The sequence below is a fragment of the Fundulus heteroclitus genome, chromosome 13 (genome assembly GCF_011125445.2).
Source record: "Fundulus heteroclitus isolate FHET01 chromosome 13, MU-UCD_Fhet_4.1, whole genome shotgun sequence".
Lineage (NCBI taxonomy): Eukaryota > Metazoa > Chordata > Actinopteri > Cyprinodontiformes > Fundulidae > Fundulus > Fundulus heteroclitus.
The window spans coordinates 28,346,339-28,364,943 of record NC_046373.1 but is presented as its reverse complement, the minus strand read 5'-3'; the positions used below and the strand labels follow the sequence as shown (position 1 = coordinate 28,364,943).

At 39.9% G+C, this 18,605-nt stretch overlaps 1 protein-coding gene across 3 annotated transcripts in view; it reads right to left on the bottom strand.

The window, feature by feature from the left end:
• Positions 1-561: 561 nt before the first annotated feature.
• Positions 562-18,605, bottom strand: part of khdrbs3 (KH domain containing, RNA binding, signal transduction associated 3) — a 183,472-nt gene continuing 165,428 nt past the window's right edge. The window contains exons 8-11 of one of the 3 annotated variants that reach the window (XR_002427163.2): positions 12,355-12,407; positions 6,364-6,503; positions 2,632-2,686; positions 562-635 (exon numbers count right to left, since the gene is read on the bottom strand). Coding sequence is in view for 1 of the 3 variants with exons in the window: in XM_012853716.3 (XP_012709170.1) it covers positions 6,412-6,503; positions 12,355-12,407 (145 nt within the window). In the remaining 2 variants the exon portion in view is untranslated. Of the gene's footprint in view, positions 636-2,631; positions 2,687-3,826; positions 6,504-12,354; positions 12,408-18,605 lie in introns of those variants that run through there. The other 2 variants (XR_004932312.1, XM_012853716.3) reach the window with 2 other exon arrangements.

Genomic DNA, 18,605 nt, shown 5'->3' with positions numbered 1-18,605 from the left:
AGGAACAGCTAACTAGTCTTGCACCTATATTTTAACTCCAAAATGGAGTTTTGAAGAGTCATGAAGATTTAAAACCGTCACAACAATGGAGCAACAAGGCACTTTGCGATTTATTCATTCATTAGGGAAGAAATAAAGCATCTTTGCTAGAGTTCCTTAACTCATCCCACCAAGCAGGAAAGGGTTTATTTCAAACGTCAGAGGTTCACACATCCTCTTCACCAACAGCCACAATCAGGAGCGACAGTTCAGGTTCACAGCTGGCTTCTACGTGTGGAGAAGTTGTGCAGAGTCAATGATGCTCGGAAAGAATTTTTTTCTTTTCACGTCCCAGAGGACACTAATGTCCATTCACAGCTTTTTGCCCCTCCCTCTTTTCTCTGGAGAATGATGCAGTGTGATACATGTGATATAGTTTTCCCTTCTTTTCTGCATCTCCAGCCAGGTCACGTCCCATCTCCTCCAAGCCCCCGCAGAAACGACCCCAGCCCGCACTCCAAGCAGTCGGAACACAAAACCTTCGTCACACGTAGATCTTCTGGGGAGGTGGGACGGCTCTTCGTTCCGTCGGGATTCGGTCGGGCAATGTTCTGGTCTTAGTGTTTGGAGGGAGACTTCTCAGTTGTTCTTTAATCCTGTAAAAAAAGAAAGCAAAGCGAGGGGAGAGAGATGGTCATGAGATCGCCTTCGTCCCGTTTCGGCCGTTATTAGCTAATGCAATCAGTCAGGCGTTGCATTTCTACACTTAATGCAAGCAGAGGGTGTCTTCCTCACAACGTAGCAGCAGAGACCCTGTTGTGGTTCACATAACTCAGAATGTTCTCACACAGTAATTGCGTTTGTACAAAGAGGCAGAGAGTCCACAATCCCCCTGGGGATATTTGTGGAAAGCTATGGCAGGGGAGCCGAAGGTCGAGCGTTCCATAGGCGATTCTGAAGGATTTCAAAAGTTGTGGAAACAGTTTTCTAAGCTTTAAAGATCCATTAGGGGAACGCCAGGTCGCCTCAAAGTCACATTAATATTTGATATGTCTGGATAATGCGGTGTCCTCTTCGGAAAATTGTGTTTAGCACTCTTAAGGTTGTTAAATGGAATCCCTGACTATTAGGTCCTTATCTGGGATATATGTCAAACACGTTTCAGTTTAAATTAAAAAGAAATAAAAGTGAAAATGTACATTCCTCATAATCTTTGGAATCCTCCCTTCTTTCTTTGATTAAACTTGATTAAATGTATCATTTGTGTTAAATCTCTGGATGACTGTTGCAATAGTTAGTTAAAGTTATAGCTCATTTCATCTCTGGAACTTTTGAGGAGTCTTACTTTGAAGATCCAAACATCACTTTTACCTTCATTTCACACCAATTTAAGCTGCAGTACATCATCAAAAGGAGTTAAATCACGAAGAACTGCCTCATTTTTCTAACATTCCCAAAAGTGGGAGATACAACTGAGCAGCCACCTTCAGAGAGGGATAAGTTGATGATTTTGAAGTTAGGTTCCGCAAAGTTATTACCAGTAATAACTTACATGTAGAAAATAGATGTGATAGCTCTGTTAAATTTGTAGAATTATGGAAACCAGCAACAAAGATCCAATATTTTGTGAAAAGGTAGACGGTTATGCTTTGATATTATAACACTGTACCCCATGGGTATGATGGTTTTAAAACGAGGGTCATAATGACTACCTAGGTGGTTTTCTTCACTTTTCTACAAACTCACAACAGTAATTCATCTTTGTAAATAAGCATTATATATTATACAAGCATAATCAAAATGTTAGCATAATCAAAAGTCTAGTAACCAAATTAGCCAGGTAACATGAACTGTTAGCATCAACTGCTTGTCGTAAAGTGTTATTTTACAGAAAGCAGACCGGCTCAATACAGTTTTATTGAATAACTATAATTTTTCTTAGATGATGGCCGCCGCAAGTGCAGCCTTCCAACATCCCCGGTTCCTGGAATAAATAGGACCAAACACATGACACAATCTTTACTCAAAACCAGCCTTCTGTGTACCTATTAAATAAACTTGGCTAAAACCAGCAAGCATTTCTAAAGAAAATGAGATCCATATTCAGTTTATGTTCTTGAGAATGGAAAAAATGGTTTCATAGACCAAGAAAATGGAAATAATTAAAAATTGTGTGGTAGTATTTTGTAGTATTTCTCTTACTAAGGTAAACTGTGCAATACCCTCTGTATGTATAGGAAGTACAATAGTTTACAGATCTCTTTTCTATGAAAAATTGTTTACATTGCTTGTTTCACTGAAATATTGCATGTTTAGATTATTGTTGAGCAGGTTACAAAAAAATTACCATAAAGTGACTTAGGGAGGGTTATCCCTAGCAGTCAGTGAGACAGAATATTCTCTTTCAGCTGACTTTGATTTTAAACATTAAGAGCCAGCACACCTATATTATTATTTCACTCTCATCATGTGTGAATAATCATATATCTAATGAAAAACAGTACAGTGCAAATGTGTAAGTAATTTAGTTTTTCCTTTTAATACTGTAATACGAAGAAAAAAAAACAGCTCAGTTTGCTAAAGGGTGTAATATCGAGAGAATCTGCACCAGGCCAAGCCTACACATGACACACAGCGCAGCAAACAACGCACCTTCAGCAGCAGCAGCATGCCTGGACAGACAGTGGTGTTCAGCTGGGACCTCGGCCTGGAAAGAAAAAACATAAACAACATGAGCAATATCATTTTCAGCCAACATCACAAAACACATGCCAAGACATCATGTTTTTAGTTCCAGTTATTGTAACAATGAGTGTTTTTATTGACATCTTGGACTAAAATGACTCACAGCTAGTTAAGACGCTATTTAGCTTTTTAACAAATGTGTTGTTCCCCTTCAGAAATCTAATTGAGTCTAGCTTCGTGGCCGGATTATGAACTTAAAAGTTACAGGAAAACATTACAGCTGAGTTTAGAATGGGTTTATGAGTGACTATGTTAGGGGGGTGGGGGGGAAGGTTAAACTGGATTAGGGTGTTTACCTTGTGGGGCGGAGGTCTTTTTAAACAGCTACTGCCGTCCTCTCTCTGCGGAGGTCAGCTGGGGTTCAATTTAACGTGCGGGGGTAACGGCAGGATCTTTAAAACGACTGGGAGAGGGTCACATGAGCGGAGGAAGAGCAAAAAAACAAGAGAGATAGAGAGAGAACTCCACCCCCCTCCCCTCCCCTCCCCCCACCCACCCAATCCTCCCATCACCTCATTTTACACAGTGAACCCCATCGGACCACCGCGCTGAACCCAACGTGGCTCCCCCCCCAAGACGAGGCCTGGGAGGCTTTAGATGCTGGCGCTGCGAGCCGTGTCTGTCGGGGTAAACACTCAGAGCAGTTATTGTGTGTTTACTGATGGGGCTCGACGCGATCAGGCCCTCGCCTCACATCAAATCGCATTGGCAAATAAGAGTTTCGAGACGGGCTTGCGTCGTTATCGCCAAATCCTCTGCACCTCAGCGAGGGAGACACTTCTGCGAAAAATGCAGCATGCTTGAATACAAATCGGTGCAAACCGTCGTTATCAGACGGCCAAGATCTGGCTGCAAGGTCACCAGCAGCCCCCTCGGTGTTTGTTTGGCTTTTCAGTCATCGTGACGTTGAGGTTTAAATTTGAAATCCCGAACATGTGGAAGATTGAACTTTTGTAATATCGTCGAGGCGGAAATGATCGGTTTAACTCATCTCAAGCCTCTGTGTGGTGCGAACCTTTTCAAACATGAGGGTTTCCGTCTGGTTTAGTTTAAATTATGAAGCGTATTAAGCAGTGTATAATTATTCTCCTCAACACAAGTGCTTTCTTTCAAAATGTTTATTAGCATCAACAAAGAAGAAATTATTAAAGGGCTTACATAAGCTCACAATCCATAGAGTTGAACATGTCTCTGAAGGATAGATGGAGAGATGGGTGATGAGATTGAAACTCAAAAACAGGGGTTCAGAAGAGTAAAGGTACAGCTCTGGTCAGAAGTTTACATACACCTATTATGTGCATGAATGTCATCATTTTGGGCATTTTAACTGCTCTTTTTTGTCAGGGTGTAATGGAATAAGCAACTTCAGTAAATAAAAAAAAAAACATGTGAGCACAAGTTTGAATTTCTTGTGGATTTTCCCTCATCCATGTGTGATCAAAATTATGCGTACAAGCTTAATTAAATACATATACCTCCCATTTTAGATTGGTTAAATGTCTCTTAGCAAGTTGTAGAGAAAATACAAAGGTTTGTGGCCAAGTTCTGGCATAATTCTGCCTGAACTGATTGAATTCCTTAAAATTGGGTGCCTTGTTGGCGCTTTCAAGGCTTTTAAGGATATTTCATAAATCCCCAACAGGATTTAGGTCAGGGTCTGTTGCTGTGGAGATCATTGATCTGCTTGAACACCCAATGATGTTGAAATTTTAAGCATCTAGCTGAGGGGAAGCTGAAGAGTTCGTAGGTTGTCTTTTGTCTTTATTATGCTACAAAGTTTGTACAATGCAGTAGCTCTGACAGAGAACCAGACCACCACCATTCTTAATAAAAAGAAACAAAAAAAAAAAAACAATTGCTTTACTGCGGACTCTACAGATCGAGCAGGTTCCAGTTTTTGATTGGCTTCAGATTTGGTGGTTCTAGGGTTCTTCTTGAACATCCTTCATCATTTTCCTCCCTCTGAGGGTGGCAGTTTTGGTCAGGTGGTCAAAATCTGCATGACTTATTGGGTTAATATCACTGAATAAGATTATTGGACCATACAGGTGCATCATAACTTTTCAGCTTTCAGGGAGCCGACGGCATGGTAGAACAAATCTCCAGAAGCCAGTCAGTCACACAAACTCTTCTACAGATTACTGATGTCTTGGTATCTGGTTTGTCAGATATTTTACAAAAAGTCTGAACAATTTTTTCTCCACCAGATAGAAGATATCTGCTCTCAGGTGAACTCGCAGGACATATTGTCAGGATCCAGACATTAGCTGAGATGAGGAGAATTTTCTGATTATTTGTGAAGGAAACAAACCTAATGAACTCAAAGGTTTATAAGGGGAGGGGGGACATACGTCGAGGAGTATAAGTGATCGTAAATAGGGCACCTGCCTTACCTCTACACTACGTGTCGCTCCAGAAACCTGCCTAATTTAAAACTTTACTCAGTTTGGATATTAAAAGTGGTCAAACATGCAGGCAGAGTTGTGGAGGCTAAAGAACGTGTAGTTTCTCTGCAGATTGGAACCACATATCTAATGAGAATGGTGGAAGGATATGTATCCATTTGAGCCTGTATATATTTTTGTCCCAGCTGGGAGTAAATCTGGACAAAATTCAAACTGGTGCAACCAGTTTTGCATTTTAAAAATGCTCCAAAAAACCTGTTCTGTATATTCATTGTACCCTGAAAAAAAGATGGATTCAAATGCGTCACACAAAGCTCATAGTTTATACGACATTCATGAGTAAGGTGAGGGAATGTAAACTTTTTACCAGCACTATATCATGTTAAATATTCTAAAAAAAAAAAAAAAAAAAAAAAAAAAATACAACAAGCATCACAATTGCTCAGCAGGAGCGTCTAAAAAGAATGACAGACATTTAAAATCTCCCAAACTGTTCCCCCCGTTATGGCGGCTCAGTGCACAAGAAAGTAGGCGCAGCTATTTATAGATGGACTTAAGGAGATGTTTGGGGGGCTTAGCGAACGATCACAACTACACAGGCTTTTTAAACAGCTGGCAAGATCCACAGTTGCACACCATGCTTTTATAAGCCCTTTAACACTTACTGGACTGTTATTTTACATAAAAAAAGGAAGGAACAGCAATACAATGTGTATACAGAATGACTTTTCTCTTTTTTTTTTTTCCAGTTTGCAAATGTTTCATTTACAAGGGACACAAAGTTCACCAATTATCCTTCAGGAGAAAATATCTACAGTACTGCACTTTCCTAGGACTAATCTACTAACATTTCAGAGGTCTAAAGAATAGAGGCTGATAAATTAAGTTGCACTGGCAGCTGTGTGGAAACATTGTATCCAACAGCTTACAGTGGCTCACTGATCATTACCAAGTACAATAGCTTGATACAATGTCATTCTTCACAATCACATAGCTGAGAGAGAAACTTAATGTACTATGGAGCCGTTCTTGGCCTTAACGTTCTGTCGATTCTACTGAGGGGAGGGGCGGCTTACCTAAACCGCTTTACGGATTTTTGCCAAGTCAGGGTACGATTTTCGTTTATAATTAGGGGGGCATTCCATTACTTTCAGTTCAGTGTTTTGTTTGTGTTACTTCGCGGATTGCTTTTCGATTCTAAAAAGGTGGGAGCGTCCATAAAAAAATCCATTACTTGAGTTGAAACCGCCATGAGGACTCGGGTGCGGCTCGTATAAACAGTTCAATATCTGGAGTATGGCTGGTCCCTGTACGCTCCTTTGGTCGTCCGCACCGACGGAGCCTTGCCGCGACTGTTTGCCCACTCTTCCTGACCTGATCAGGGGAGAACAGAGAATAAACAGACGGGGAGTGGTTACAGAGGTGCCAGACTTTAATCATTCACTCATTACGACGCATGCAGATGTGGTGACGAGGGTTCCTGCACATTTTCCTGTCCAAATTCCGTACTTCTTTAGACTCAAATTATATAAGATTCAGTCCTGCTTTGGTTATAGCTAAGGCAATATTGCAAAACTGTGAATTTGTTAAAGATATCTCAACTTTACAGGACCTGGAAAAACTAGAACCTGTAAGGAAGCATGTGGATGGATGGATGGAGCGTTTGACAGCAGAATAGGGAATTAATTCAGGGAATATAAATCATTTTCCACAATGCTTCATTCTACAACCTCACTAATCCAATAGAAAAAAACTTAAATCAAATGCAACACTTTTCCAAACTCTTCCTGACTGTAAAGGAGCCCTTTAGTGAATATTCCTCCTCCAACCACAATGAAGCAGGAGTTTAGATCGCTGCAACTGTCCGGCTGCTTGTAAAAACAAAAGCTCCTGTTCCATCAGAGAAAACACGAGGCTCAGCTTTCACCTGGAAGAATCCATCTCGGGTAATTGAATGAGAGGATCAAATAGCTACTTGAAAAGGGCCCGTTTAGTGGCTCCCAGCGAAAAAGGTCACAATTACCATTAGCCCAAATCAGGCCCTCTCGCCCCCTGCTAGCGTCAGTGTGAGAGTGCTGGTATTGACGGCACCCTTTGTCTGATCTTCAGCCAGCGCTGAGACTTCCCTGGAGCTGGATCTAACAAAGGCTGGTTCTTTTTTTTTTTTTTTTTTTTTTCCAGTGTGGAGGCTCTCTGTTGGAAGCACATAGCCAATACCCCTTAATTAAACCTGTCACCCTTCCACTGACACTCACTTTGAAGAAACACACCAAGGTAACCTTGTGTTTTGAGAACAAGAAGGCACATCAGTGTTGTTTATCCGCTTCCCCGGAACTGTCGCCTTCTTTTCTGTGTGACCCGCACAGCATGATGATGATGATTATTATTATTATTATTATTACTAGCGTTTCATGTTCGCAGGTAGGCATCAGTCTAATGAGTAGAGCGCGTTTAGTTCTTTCACTGGCATGGTCAGAAAAGTTAGGAAAGTTTTAATGGCTTTGACTTGCCTGTGAAAGCACATTCATGAAATAAAGCGTGAAAAGCAAAAAGAATAGAAGTCGTGGATCACTGCCATTTTTTTACCCTGCTGAAGCCGAGCTACGGTGGAGGTTAGTTTTCAGTGCTATTACTCTGTTTGTCAGCGAGGGTTACAGCAAAAACATACGCGGGCACATTTTAACCAACTTCCTGGACAAGTTCAACCCAATTAAAGGAATTTCTTGTCAATTTGTTGTGAATTCCACTGTCCACTTCTAGCTTTTAAATCTAAAGGAATGCAGAAATGCTCTTAGATGTGTGGGCATGTACACTGCATTTCTAATATATTTATATCAGTTGATCTCATATTATCCTGTTACAACCATCCAGTCGGGCAGACCAACACATGAAATTAAAGGATAATGATATATTGTTTTCAAAGTTGTTGTTGTTTAATCAATAATATTTAGAAAAGTTTAATTAATTATGTAAAACCACCTTTCTCCGATTCTCCTAAAAGCATACAGTATCCCCAATTGCCTTTAGAAGCCCCCTAACTAGTGAATTGAGGCCCTATTTGTTTAATTTAACCTAAGTACAAATACAATTGAGCTGACAATGGTTTTTCTGCTGTTTTCCCAAAGAATGTGAGTACTAATACAGAAAAACAAAAAGCTTAGATACATTAGAGAGCTCCTCCAAACTCCCGGGCCAAAGCTAAGTGGAGTAATGAGACCCTATTCAAACATTATGGCTCATTTGGTAATGAGTCAACTAGTCCTATCCTTCTGTAAAACACGGAGATGGGTCGCTGATGTGTTGTGGATGCAGGAGCTACAAATCTCTAAGAAAAGTTAGTTAAAATGGATGGCAAGGTGACTGCTGCTTATTATCTGAAAATCTTAGGGGGAAAGTTTACATTCACCAATCCGAATGCTTTGCACGAGACATTCTTTTTGGCCTAACAACAACAACAACTCTGAGCTACAACAGAACAGTTTGGATCAAAGTAAATTTTCGTGTTAGAATGAACTTTATAGAGGTGTTATAGTTATATTTGGTAAGGCATGCATTATTATTTTTGTACTTTCCAAATATGAGTGGCTTTGTGTTTTTCTGTCACATTAAAATTCCAATAACATATATTGAAAAAATTTGTTGTAATATGAACAAAAAGTCTGAAAAGGTTGAAGGGGTATGAATACTTTTGCAAAGGACTATAACGGAGTAATTGGAAACTACGTGGTTATTGAATGCAGCGTTCTTTGTCCTCTCTTCAGCATTCTACCGGTTTTTTATTAAACTTGGTCACATAGGTTTTGTGTAATCCTGCTGACACGGAAAGCATCCCTCCGCCTTGGCATCTGTTTAATGGAAACATTTCTCTTTTTGCATTCTGTATCATGAATAATACATTTCAATAATCCAATTTAAGAGCTGAATCAGGATGGAACGTCAACACAGTACTGTGGAGATAATGCAGTATTAGAGAATTACACTGCATACACCACGGCCTGATTCTAAACCAGTCAAGTTCACACTAAGGCCAGATGTACAACACATTATAAAAGATGCATCAACCTGCTGCTGTACACCTGCACAGATACAGCTCTGTACTTCTGCTGTCATATGGATGCACTCTGCAGCAGCTCTGACCTTGGCCCACATCTTACCGGGTTCTGTCAGAAAGCTGACATAGGCTCGTTGAACACTGCCTCGGGGGCGCTGGTTTTCCCAGATCTTTGCACCAACTGCGCCCGTTCACAGCTAAGTTCCGATTTGATCTTTCTAAACTGAGAAGCAGTTTGTTAAAGTATTAATTTTGTGCCACAAATTACCTGCAGGACAATGTTACTGTGACAAAGTCATTTTAAGGTGATGACTGGGAACATTGAGAAATGGCTCGGAAGGAAAACAATTCAACTACAGTAAAAGTAAATAGAAACACAAGATCTAAGGAATATGTTGTTACCCTTTTTGAATCAAAACTAGCGGGCTATTCCAGTGTAATTATGATTGTGTCTATAGTTGGTGATGCATATCTGTGAAAGACCAAAACAAAGTAATACATCGAGTAATCATGGAGCTAAAGTAGAAGGATTCACCGTTTTGCTATATTTTCATGAGTAAAAAATAAATAAATAAATCTGAAAAGTGTGGCATGCATTTGCATTCACCCCCTTTATCTCAGTACTTCCAAATAAAATATACAGGGAAATCACCCAACAAATATAAATCACAGTTTGTGAATGGTAAAAGTCCACCTAATCTTAGTATAGATCAGGTTTTGTTCTGGTTCTGGTCTCTGAGGTCTCTTGGTGAACATTGCAGAACAAATCTTCATCTTAAAGTTTTGTATACTGATTTATAACCATATACTGAGGTCTAAATATCTCACAGAGCTCTGTCATCATCATATGAAAATGGAAGGAGAGTGGCTAAACTGCAAACTTACCAAGACATGGCTGTCCACCTAAAACAAATATGAATATCTTGCAGCTTACAGGCTACGTCTGGCCTGTTAGATTTCTTCGACCAGCCGACGTTTACCTCGATCATCAAACACGCAAAAAAGCTGTTAATACTGTCCTGAATCATGTTAAATTACTTTGAAATCCTGAATCATTTATTTTCCACAAAAGCACCCTTTGAGCACTGCTGCAGTGCACCGGCAATCACAGAGAGATGCGAGCGACCCTAAGAAAAGTCAGCTTATGCCGAAAACCCCCCAACAAATGACTAAATCAACAGAAAGACTCATAAAGAAGGTTTTTTTTTCTACTGCTTTTGAGACATGGGCCTAAGTTTTTATTTACACACGAAGAAAAAAACGTATTGTCAGAAATGATGTCCTAGGTATAAACGACCAGACTGAACACATTGAAATATGAGTCGTCAGTATGGTGAGCCGTGTTCTGTTTAATTGCAATGTTTACTTTTGCCAGAAGAAGATTAAAAATATTTTTAGAGCTGATCATCAAACTGGAAAAAATAGGTTAAACCAACGGCTGGACAATGAATGTATTAAACAGAGACAGCAGCATGTTGTCATGTGAGACCTCACTCAGAACAGAGGATCTTTGCTGGAAGGACAACCCCGCTTCAGACTAAACACCTATTATTAGGTCCTGCAGGACGACCATCTTTCACTTATCAGTAGAGTCAAGCCTCCATGTGTTATTTCTTGCTTCTATACAGAGTTTGTTTCTCTCTGGGAGAAGTTAGTCATGTGAACAGCTTATTTCTGCTCGGCTTACCCCGCGTACTCTCTGTGCCTCCTTGGTCAAAGTTACCCTGGCTTTCACGTCACACTCTGGATTCTCACTAGAGCCCTCTCACCGACATTGTTATCCAGGGAACTTGCTCACTTTATGGTCAACCACTGCAGCTCCAAAATCCCCCAAACATCTGCCAATCTGCTCCTTAAAACTCATTTTCCATCTGGATCTCAAACCTTCACCATCTTTCCCTAAACATGCCACATGTGGTCAGTGGTGACGCTGAGAGGAGCAGCAGAGCTCAACAGCTCAGGTCAGGATATCATAAGCCATGCACGTGAAAATAGGTGATCTGGTCAGATGTCACCAAAGTTTCACTTTTGTGGCCAATATGCACAAAGCTACAGGAGGCAAATCACCATCAGGACACCATCAATAATGTGAACCATTGTGGTTGGGATGCTTTTCTTTAGCAGGGACTGAGAAGCTAGTCAGAGTTGATGGATGATAGATGGAGGTTTTTCTTGACAGAGCATCCCTAATAATAAGTCTGCAAAAGACTGCAAACAACGTGAGATGGGTTCGAAGGTGCAGCTTTCAGCTGGGTGACACTAAACACATACAACAGAAACTTATCCATGCATTTGAACGGCCCAAATGACATCCAGACCTAAACCAAGTTGGGAATCTGTTGGAGGGCTTTAGATGTGATGTTAAACACTCTCCATCCAATCTAACTTAGCTTCAGTTGTTTTCCACAGAATATCTGGATAACATTGTCAGTTTGTAAAAGTGCCAAGGTGGTTACAGACATGTGCACAAAAATAAATACATATATTTGCTATAAAGTGGTTCTGCAAAATATTAACTAAGGGAGGCCACACTTTTCAGATTTCTATTTGTAAAAAAAAAAAAAAAAAAACTAACATGAGAAAAAGATAAACTCAAGGGGTTATAAATCCATTTGCAAGGCTCTGCAAAGAAATACTGGCATCCAGTGAACTACGCTCCTCTTTTTTTACTTGTAGCTGCAGAACAATGAAGGATGATGTAAAGGTTATCACTTTTTTTGTTTGGTTTTGTTTTGACATTATCCTCAGAGCAGAGGAAGTCAGTATTTGGGTTAGCCCCGGAACTCTTCTGCAGGTGAGAAAAACGACCTCCTATCTTACACTCTTTCCAGAACAATTCACAAAAGAAAGATACTGAAGTGAGGCAAGAAATGTCAGTCAATATTTACCACATGGTGGTTATAAATGTACACTCCTGCAACTTAAGCCTCTACTCCTTGCTAATTGTTTTAAAACACTGCTTCCTCCTAATTACCTAAATGAACTGAAGAGGTTCTGATTAGTGACAAATGACTTTTAAACACGTTCGTTCTGAATGTGTCTGAAACAGCACTCCATTAGCCAGGTGCTATGGCAACTGAGATAAAGCCAGCCGAGCAGAATCTGGAAATGGAAAAAAGATATTGTTCTGACAACTGACACAGTATATAGCGGAGAAGGAGGTCTGCGACTCACCATACGACTCGTATGACTCCCCGCTGTGTCCGTATTCATAGTAGTCATCTGAGCTGCAAGCAGACAGAAAATGAAGGTGAATATCAGGAAATGGAGCACAAAATAAACCTGCAAATAATTCAGTTAATTTGCGCAGCTGCAGCGTTGGAAGTTTATGCTCATATTTAAGTTAGAAATCAAAGCATAACATAAAATCTAAATAGGTAAGAAACTATTTCATATGTCGGCTAAATGCTGGTAGGTGCACAAACCAATTTCCTCCAGCATATTTCTGGAAGCACAAGCTTCCAGTTCCATATTGCTGCTTATGGAGACGTATGAGGCATGGCAACGTTAATATAAAGTAAAAAGATGGGGGGGGGAGAGTTATACAGCGGTTCATTTTTCTGCTTGTTTATTTATTTTATTATTTTTTTATTTTTTGGTCGTCGGCGCGGCGGTGACAGAACAATCCTGCGTCGACATCACTCAGTAACAGCGCTATCATTCAGGAGAGGCAATTCATCATAAGGCTGCCACTGAGCCGACAGCAGCCATCCCAGCTGGGTCCTCTCCGCCTGCCTGTCAGTCACACTGTCAGCGATAGGAGCACCTCTCTGCTCCCCAGATTAGAGAGCTGAAAGCGTCATTCAAACCCCCCCATACCCTCCCAACGCCAAGTCAACACCGGCTGACTGCTGAGGGCAAAGAGGTGACAGCTGTGACACCACAGAACTAACAAATTATTTTTTCCCTCACTGTTAAGTAGCTTTTTTTGGAGACCGTAAACCTAAAAGGCCAAACAGAGATCTGAGGTTGAGAGAATCATATTCTCTCCCTATGAACAACGCCGTTGCCTGGCAGCTATGGAGATAAGTCTTAGCTATGTTGTGCGATTTCACCCATCTGTAAGTAGTATGTGAAATTTATGTATTTAACAAAGCATAAGATCAGTTTCAGTTAATTACATAATAACATATTTTCTAATCAATGAGCAGCAAAGGTAAAGTTTTTTTTTTTAAATCAAGCTAATTTCACAAGTAGGTAAAGGACAAAACAGGTATTCATGAAAATATGTCAATAAATATTTTTTTTTTTCAAATGATTATTTTACCCATCACTTTTGGAACACCCATTTAGTCCATCTGAAGCATAATGACCAAAATTTAATCTCCCACTTAGAGCGTCCAGCTGGTTTACATTAGCTCATCTACTAGCTGCTGATGTGATGTATTAAAAACATTTTACATTTGAACAAAACGCAGTGAAAAGTATTGGTCATTTTTTCTTTTCGTAGTTTCAGGTCGTTTTGCACCAAATGTTTTCTTCGGAAATTCTTCTTATTTCGGTTAATTATAAACACCACATTTAAGATTAGAGCACAGAATCAGATCCATAAAAAGAAATGTGTCACCGTTCATCTGGCAAGCTACATAAATACTATTTGACGCCTTTAAGAGACTGAAAATGGGGAGACAGAGAAACATGTAACGTGTAAATGTGTGTTTCAGCTCATCACATTGCTAACCCCAAGACAAGACCTGACAGGATGTTCAATAATTAGGTTTCACATTTAGCTGAAATGTAGTAAATTCCAGAGGAGTCATTAAAATAAAAATCATCTCAATGATGGACAGTAAATCAATTTGTTGTAATTCACAGGTGCTTGCACACATACTGGAGAACCCTCCGTTTTTCTGTATATAATAGTTCTGTTACACTCTATAAAACTATAATATGAAGGCCCGGATTTTGCAAACTAAACCAGGTTACTGCAGCACACTGCTGGAGACACTCTTACTATTTAATTTTCATTTATTTTCCCATGTTCAGAAAACTGAGCCTCATTTCCTGCGAGGAAATATTCTTTTTCACTTATGTCGAAGTTTCACTCTTTTGCATCAAAGCACCAGGAATGCTGAGCTGGAAGCTTCCTAGACAGACATGTTCTAACCACAAAGACGTGAACAGCAGAAGCTGTTAGGCCCCTGTAATTTCTAAGGTGACATTTTGTCAATATTGCTACACCACTTCTCATCCTGCCTACTTTCTCCTTTCAATTACAAAGTCGTGAGGTTCATCCTGAAGGTCAAACAGTCCTGGAAAACGTTGCCTTGTGACGCTTAAACCTCTAACTGCTCCAACCATTGCACTTATTATGCATAGTGTTTAACATATATTTTTTTGTATGATAAAAAACAATACCTTTGTATATGAAAAACTGGCTGGAAAACTTTACATATTTGTTAATATTGTGTCAGTCAGAACAAGACAGAAAACAACAAGCTATAGTTCAGCAACAAATTATCTATAGAAGAGATTTCATCAACCTACATACAGTGGTTCAAATTAGGGATTTCCTGATCTGATCTGAAATAGTGGCTCGACGTTCGAATCCAATGTTTTTGAATTATTGGTACTCAACATGCTGTCCGTGATTTTAGGTCTACAGCACATGCATAATCCAACTGCTGCAAAACTTTGTTATAATCAAAAGGGCCTGAGTTGTGTTCCTAATATGCAAAATAGAAAATAAAAGCAGTGTGGGCATTTTCTGTGCTGGTTTTGAAAGAGCTAGAGTCAACATCACCAGGTTAGCTACGCATTTAAAACAAAAACAGCATAATACAATCACATCTAGCTAACTCAAAGCAAGCGAGCTAAGCCAACAAATATTCTAGGAGAAAATGGAGATATCTTTTTAAGGTACAGTGGTATGACAAACATAATTTGGCTACCACTGGAGCAAGAGTTATGGAGTTTGTCCTGCAATTGGTAGGTTGCCCATTCGATCCCCTGCTCTGACCGTCTCAGTCGTTCCGTTCCTAGGGCAAGACACTTCCCCCAAAGTGCCTGCTGTCACTGGTCAGAGGGCCCAGTGACGCCAATTTATGGCAGCCTCGCCTCTGTCAGTCTGCCCCAGGGCAGCTGTGGCTACTGTCATAGCTCACCACCATCAGGGTGTGAATGGGTGAATGACTGATTGTAGTGTAAAGCGCTTTGGGGTCATCTGACTAGTTAAAGCGCTATACAAGTACAAACCATTTACCATGATTAAGTGGTAAATTAACAGAGCTTTTCCAGCTATACTAGCCTTAACACTTGAGCCACATTTGCCCATGTGCACTCACATGATTTGTAGGAAACATAATAAATTCCATGGTCCAGGGACATCTCAATGTGTAAAAGGAGGAAGCTGAAATAAAGCCCACGACTTTCCAGTTACAAGACAACTACTCTACCCACAGCCAGCCAAGACTGGGTGACTGAATTTATGTCTATGTATGATCAACTGATCCCTGTGATGAAATACTTTTTTTCTGCTGGATGAATGGGACATCCTCTCCTTCTGACACTACATAGCCTATACAATGAACATTTAATAATAAACTGGGTTAAAAAAAATCACCTCTGAGGTACGCTAGCCGCTGTGGCTCATTTTGGCTTTAGTACAGATATTTGGAGTTAAGAGGTTTGTGCGGTGTCACTGCTTAGCCTTATGGAACAATGGATAGTGTTCATCAATCGAAAATGGCCCGTTCCACATGTCCAATAGTGAAGTGGATTTTATACTTCCACACAAATAAGTAAGCATTTAAGGAGATGCTAAGCAGATTGGGAAATTGACAAAGAGCTTGTCCGCGTTACGTTCAATCACTCAACCATTTATTTGAATAGATCTCTATATATCCACAATATTGGTGACCAAAGTGCTTAACAAAATTAACATATAAAAAAAAGATACACAAAAAGAAAACATTAAAAAGCAGGTTAAAACTAAGGTAGACAAAATAGATAGGCATATAAAAAACAGAAATGCCTCCACATTGTTAGGTATTAAAAGCCTGCTTAAAAAAAAGGTACTGAGCTCTGATTTTAAAAAGCTAAGTTTAGTTGTAGATTGAAGATCTACAACTAATGGAAGGTCTAGTGGAAACCAAAGTCAAGGTGCGCCACAGGAAAAACTTGGCCACTCCGTTGTATGTATTTTTTCTGTTTATTCAAGACTGTCTGATGTCAAGAACCTGGTGTGAATAAGCAAGCTAAAAAACTTGGCTAAAGGGTTTAAAAATGCTTATAAAATGCTTATTATTATTAGGTGGGCAATAAAAAACCAGCAACTAAGAATGCATGGGTGAGCTCAATCACAAGCAGCTGTAGTTCAAAATAAGGGTGTTTATGGGTGGGAATCTACATTTAAAATTGACCATGTAGTAGGGCTGGACGATAAATAATATCTGCATATATATATATATATATATATATATATATATATATATATATATATATATATATATATATATATATATATATATATATATATATATCCGTGCCCTCTGACCACCGGCAGCAGGCAATTCGGTTGAAGTGTCTTGTCCAAGGACACAACAACTGAGACGGTCAGAGCGGGGGATCGAACCAATAACTCGCCAATTGCAGGACAAACACTCTAAGTCCACTAGGTCATTAAGCAACAGCATAAAATGGCCAGGGCTGCACTTAAAGTATATAATTTGAATTGTGGGAGGAGCTTCACAAGAAACCCACTTCTCCTGCTGGTAAATGTGTTGAGCAAATGACATGGAAACAGAAGTCTAGACACTAGGTGAGGCAGTAGAAGAGTCTTTGGTTGTCCATAAACACAGTGAGTTGGTACATTTTCCACTATAACAAAGATATTTCATAGGGTCTGGGGATCATAGGTAAAATAATAATGTTGGGTTGCCTGTATATGACCTTTATTTAACCAGGTAAATCATCAATAAAATGATCAATGATAAACAATAAAAGACAGTACATTCATACATAGATAACAAAACACATCTGGACAAATCTGAGAGCACAAAATGAAGGTTTGAACTCAAATAGAAATACAATGATGTATGGAAAAAGTGATACATTATTTGTAAAATAAAAGGAATGGATTTATGCATATGGTTTAGTTGGTTGAGGATGAGGGAGTCCTTTCATACTGTGGAGGAATATAGTTGGTCATTTCAATATGGTAGAGCTGCTGAGCTGTCAACCATATATATGGTATCAGTTTCAGTAACTTCATCATCCCAGTGGAAGGTATTGTCCGAGCTATTCTTTAACTAAAATGACTGATTTGATTAGCATTAAAGACAATATGTCTTGATTAGGACATCCCTAGTTTGCTGTGTAGCATAGCTAATATAACTGATAGCCGTATAACAAAACACATGAAACATTCAATATGAGCTGCAGAAAGGGTAAACTATGGGTTACTAATTAGGAGTAGGCAATGAATATATGCACTTTAATAGTTCACGCAAGCATAGTTTTGAAAGACAAAAGTTTTGTTTATACCAGCAGATTGTAGTAATGTATCGGTCCATCTATCTATCCATCTATCCATGGTTTTTCTGAGATCAGAATCCAATCTAGTCCAGTAAAACAACACCCTCCAGTTTGTATTCTTCTTGGCCTAGGTAGGCCAAGAAGGACTTAAATATAGTCCCTTTAGCATGTTCTCAGTCTGCCCTGGGTTCTCTATCCAGTGGGATGTACCCAGAAAACAACTGAATTAAAGTGCCAAGGAGGTATCCTTGCTTAACCTGATTCTCGCCAGATGTATTTCGCTCCGCCTAGCTCCACTCACATCCATCTGGGACATCTCCATAGGAATTGCCTTTTTTGAAGGCTGGGCCTTATCAAAAATCCTTACATATGATTGGATAAGCCACTTGTCTGTCATCTTTATCGACGTGCTATATCAACCACTCACACTGAAGCTAACCCGTGACGCTGTGAGAGCGACGCAGGAAAAAACAAAACTTTTTTTTTTAATGTGTTTGCGGCTCTAGTGGCACGCATTTTATTGACAGTGAGCTGACAGGAAGAGGGGGGAAGACAGGCGGCAAAGCGCCGCGGGTCGGAGTCGATCCCGGGCCTACCGCGTTGAGGACTAAAGGCCTCCTAATATGGTTTGCGCTAACTGCTAACTACTCCGCCGCTGGCGCGCCCCGGAAAACAAAACTTGCCAAATCCGGTCGGGAGAAGGGCGAAAAAAACGTTTTCACCAACAAAAGCCAACAGAGCCGTTCTTTGATGTTCTTTTAATGAAACAATATTAGGTAGATTGGACAACACGGAAGAAATAGCAGCATCAATGTTAACGCTTGCTTCCTCAGTGCGAGCCGCCATTGCTGTCTGAATCAAAACAGTCTCACGTCACGGTCGCTTCTCCACTACATCACATCTATGAAACTCCAGCCCTGCGTCCTGATTGGCTAGACAATAAAATTGGT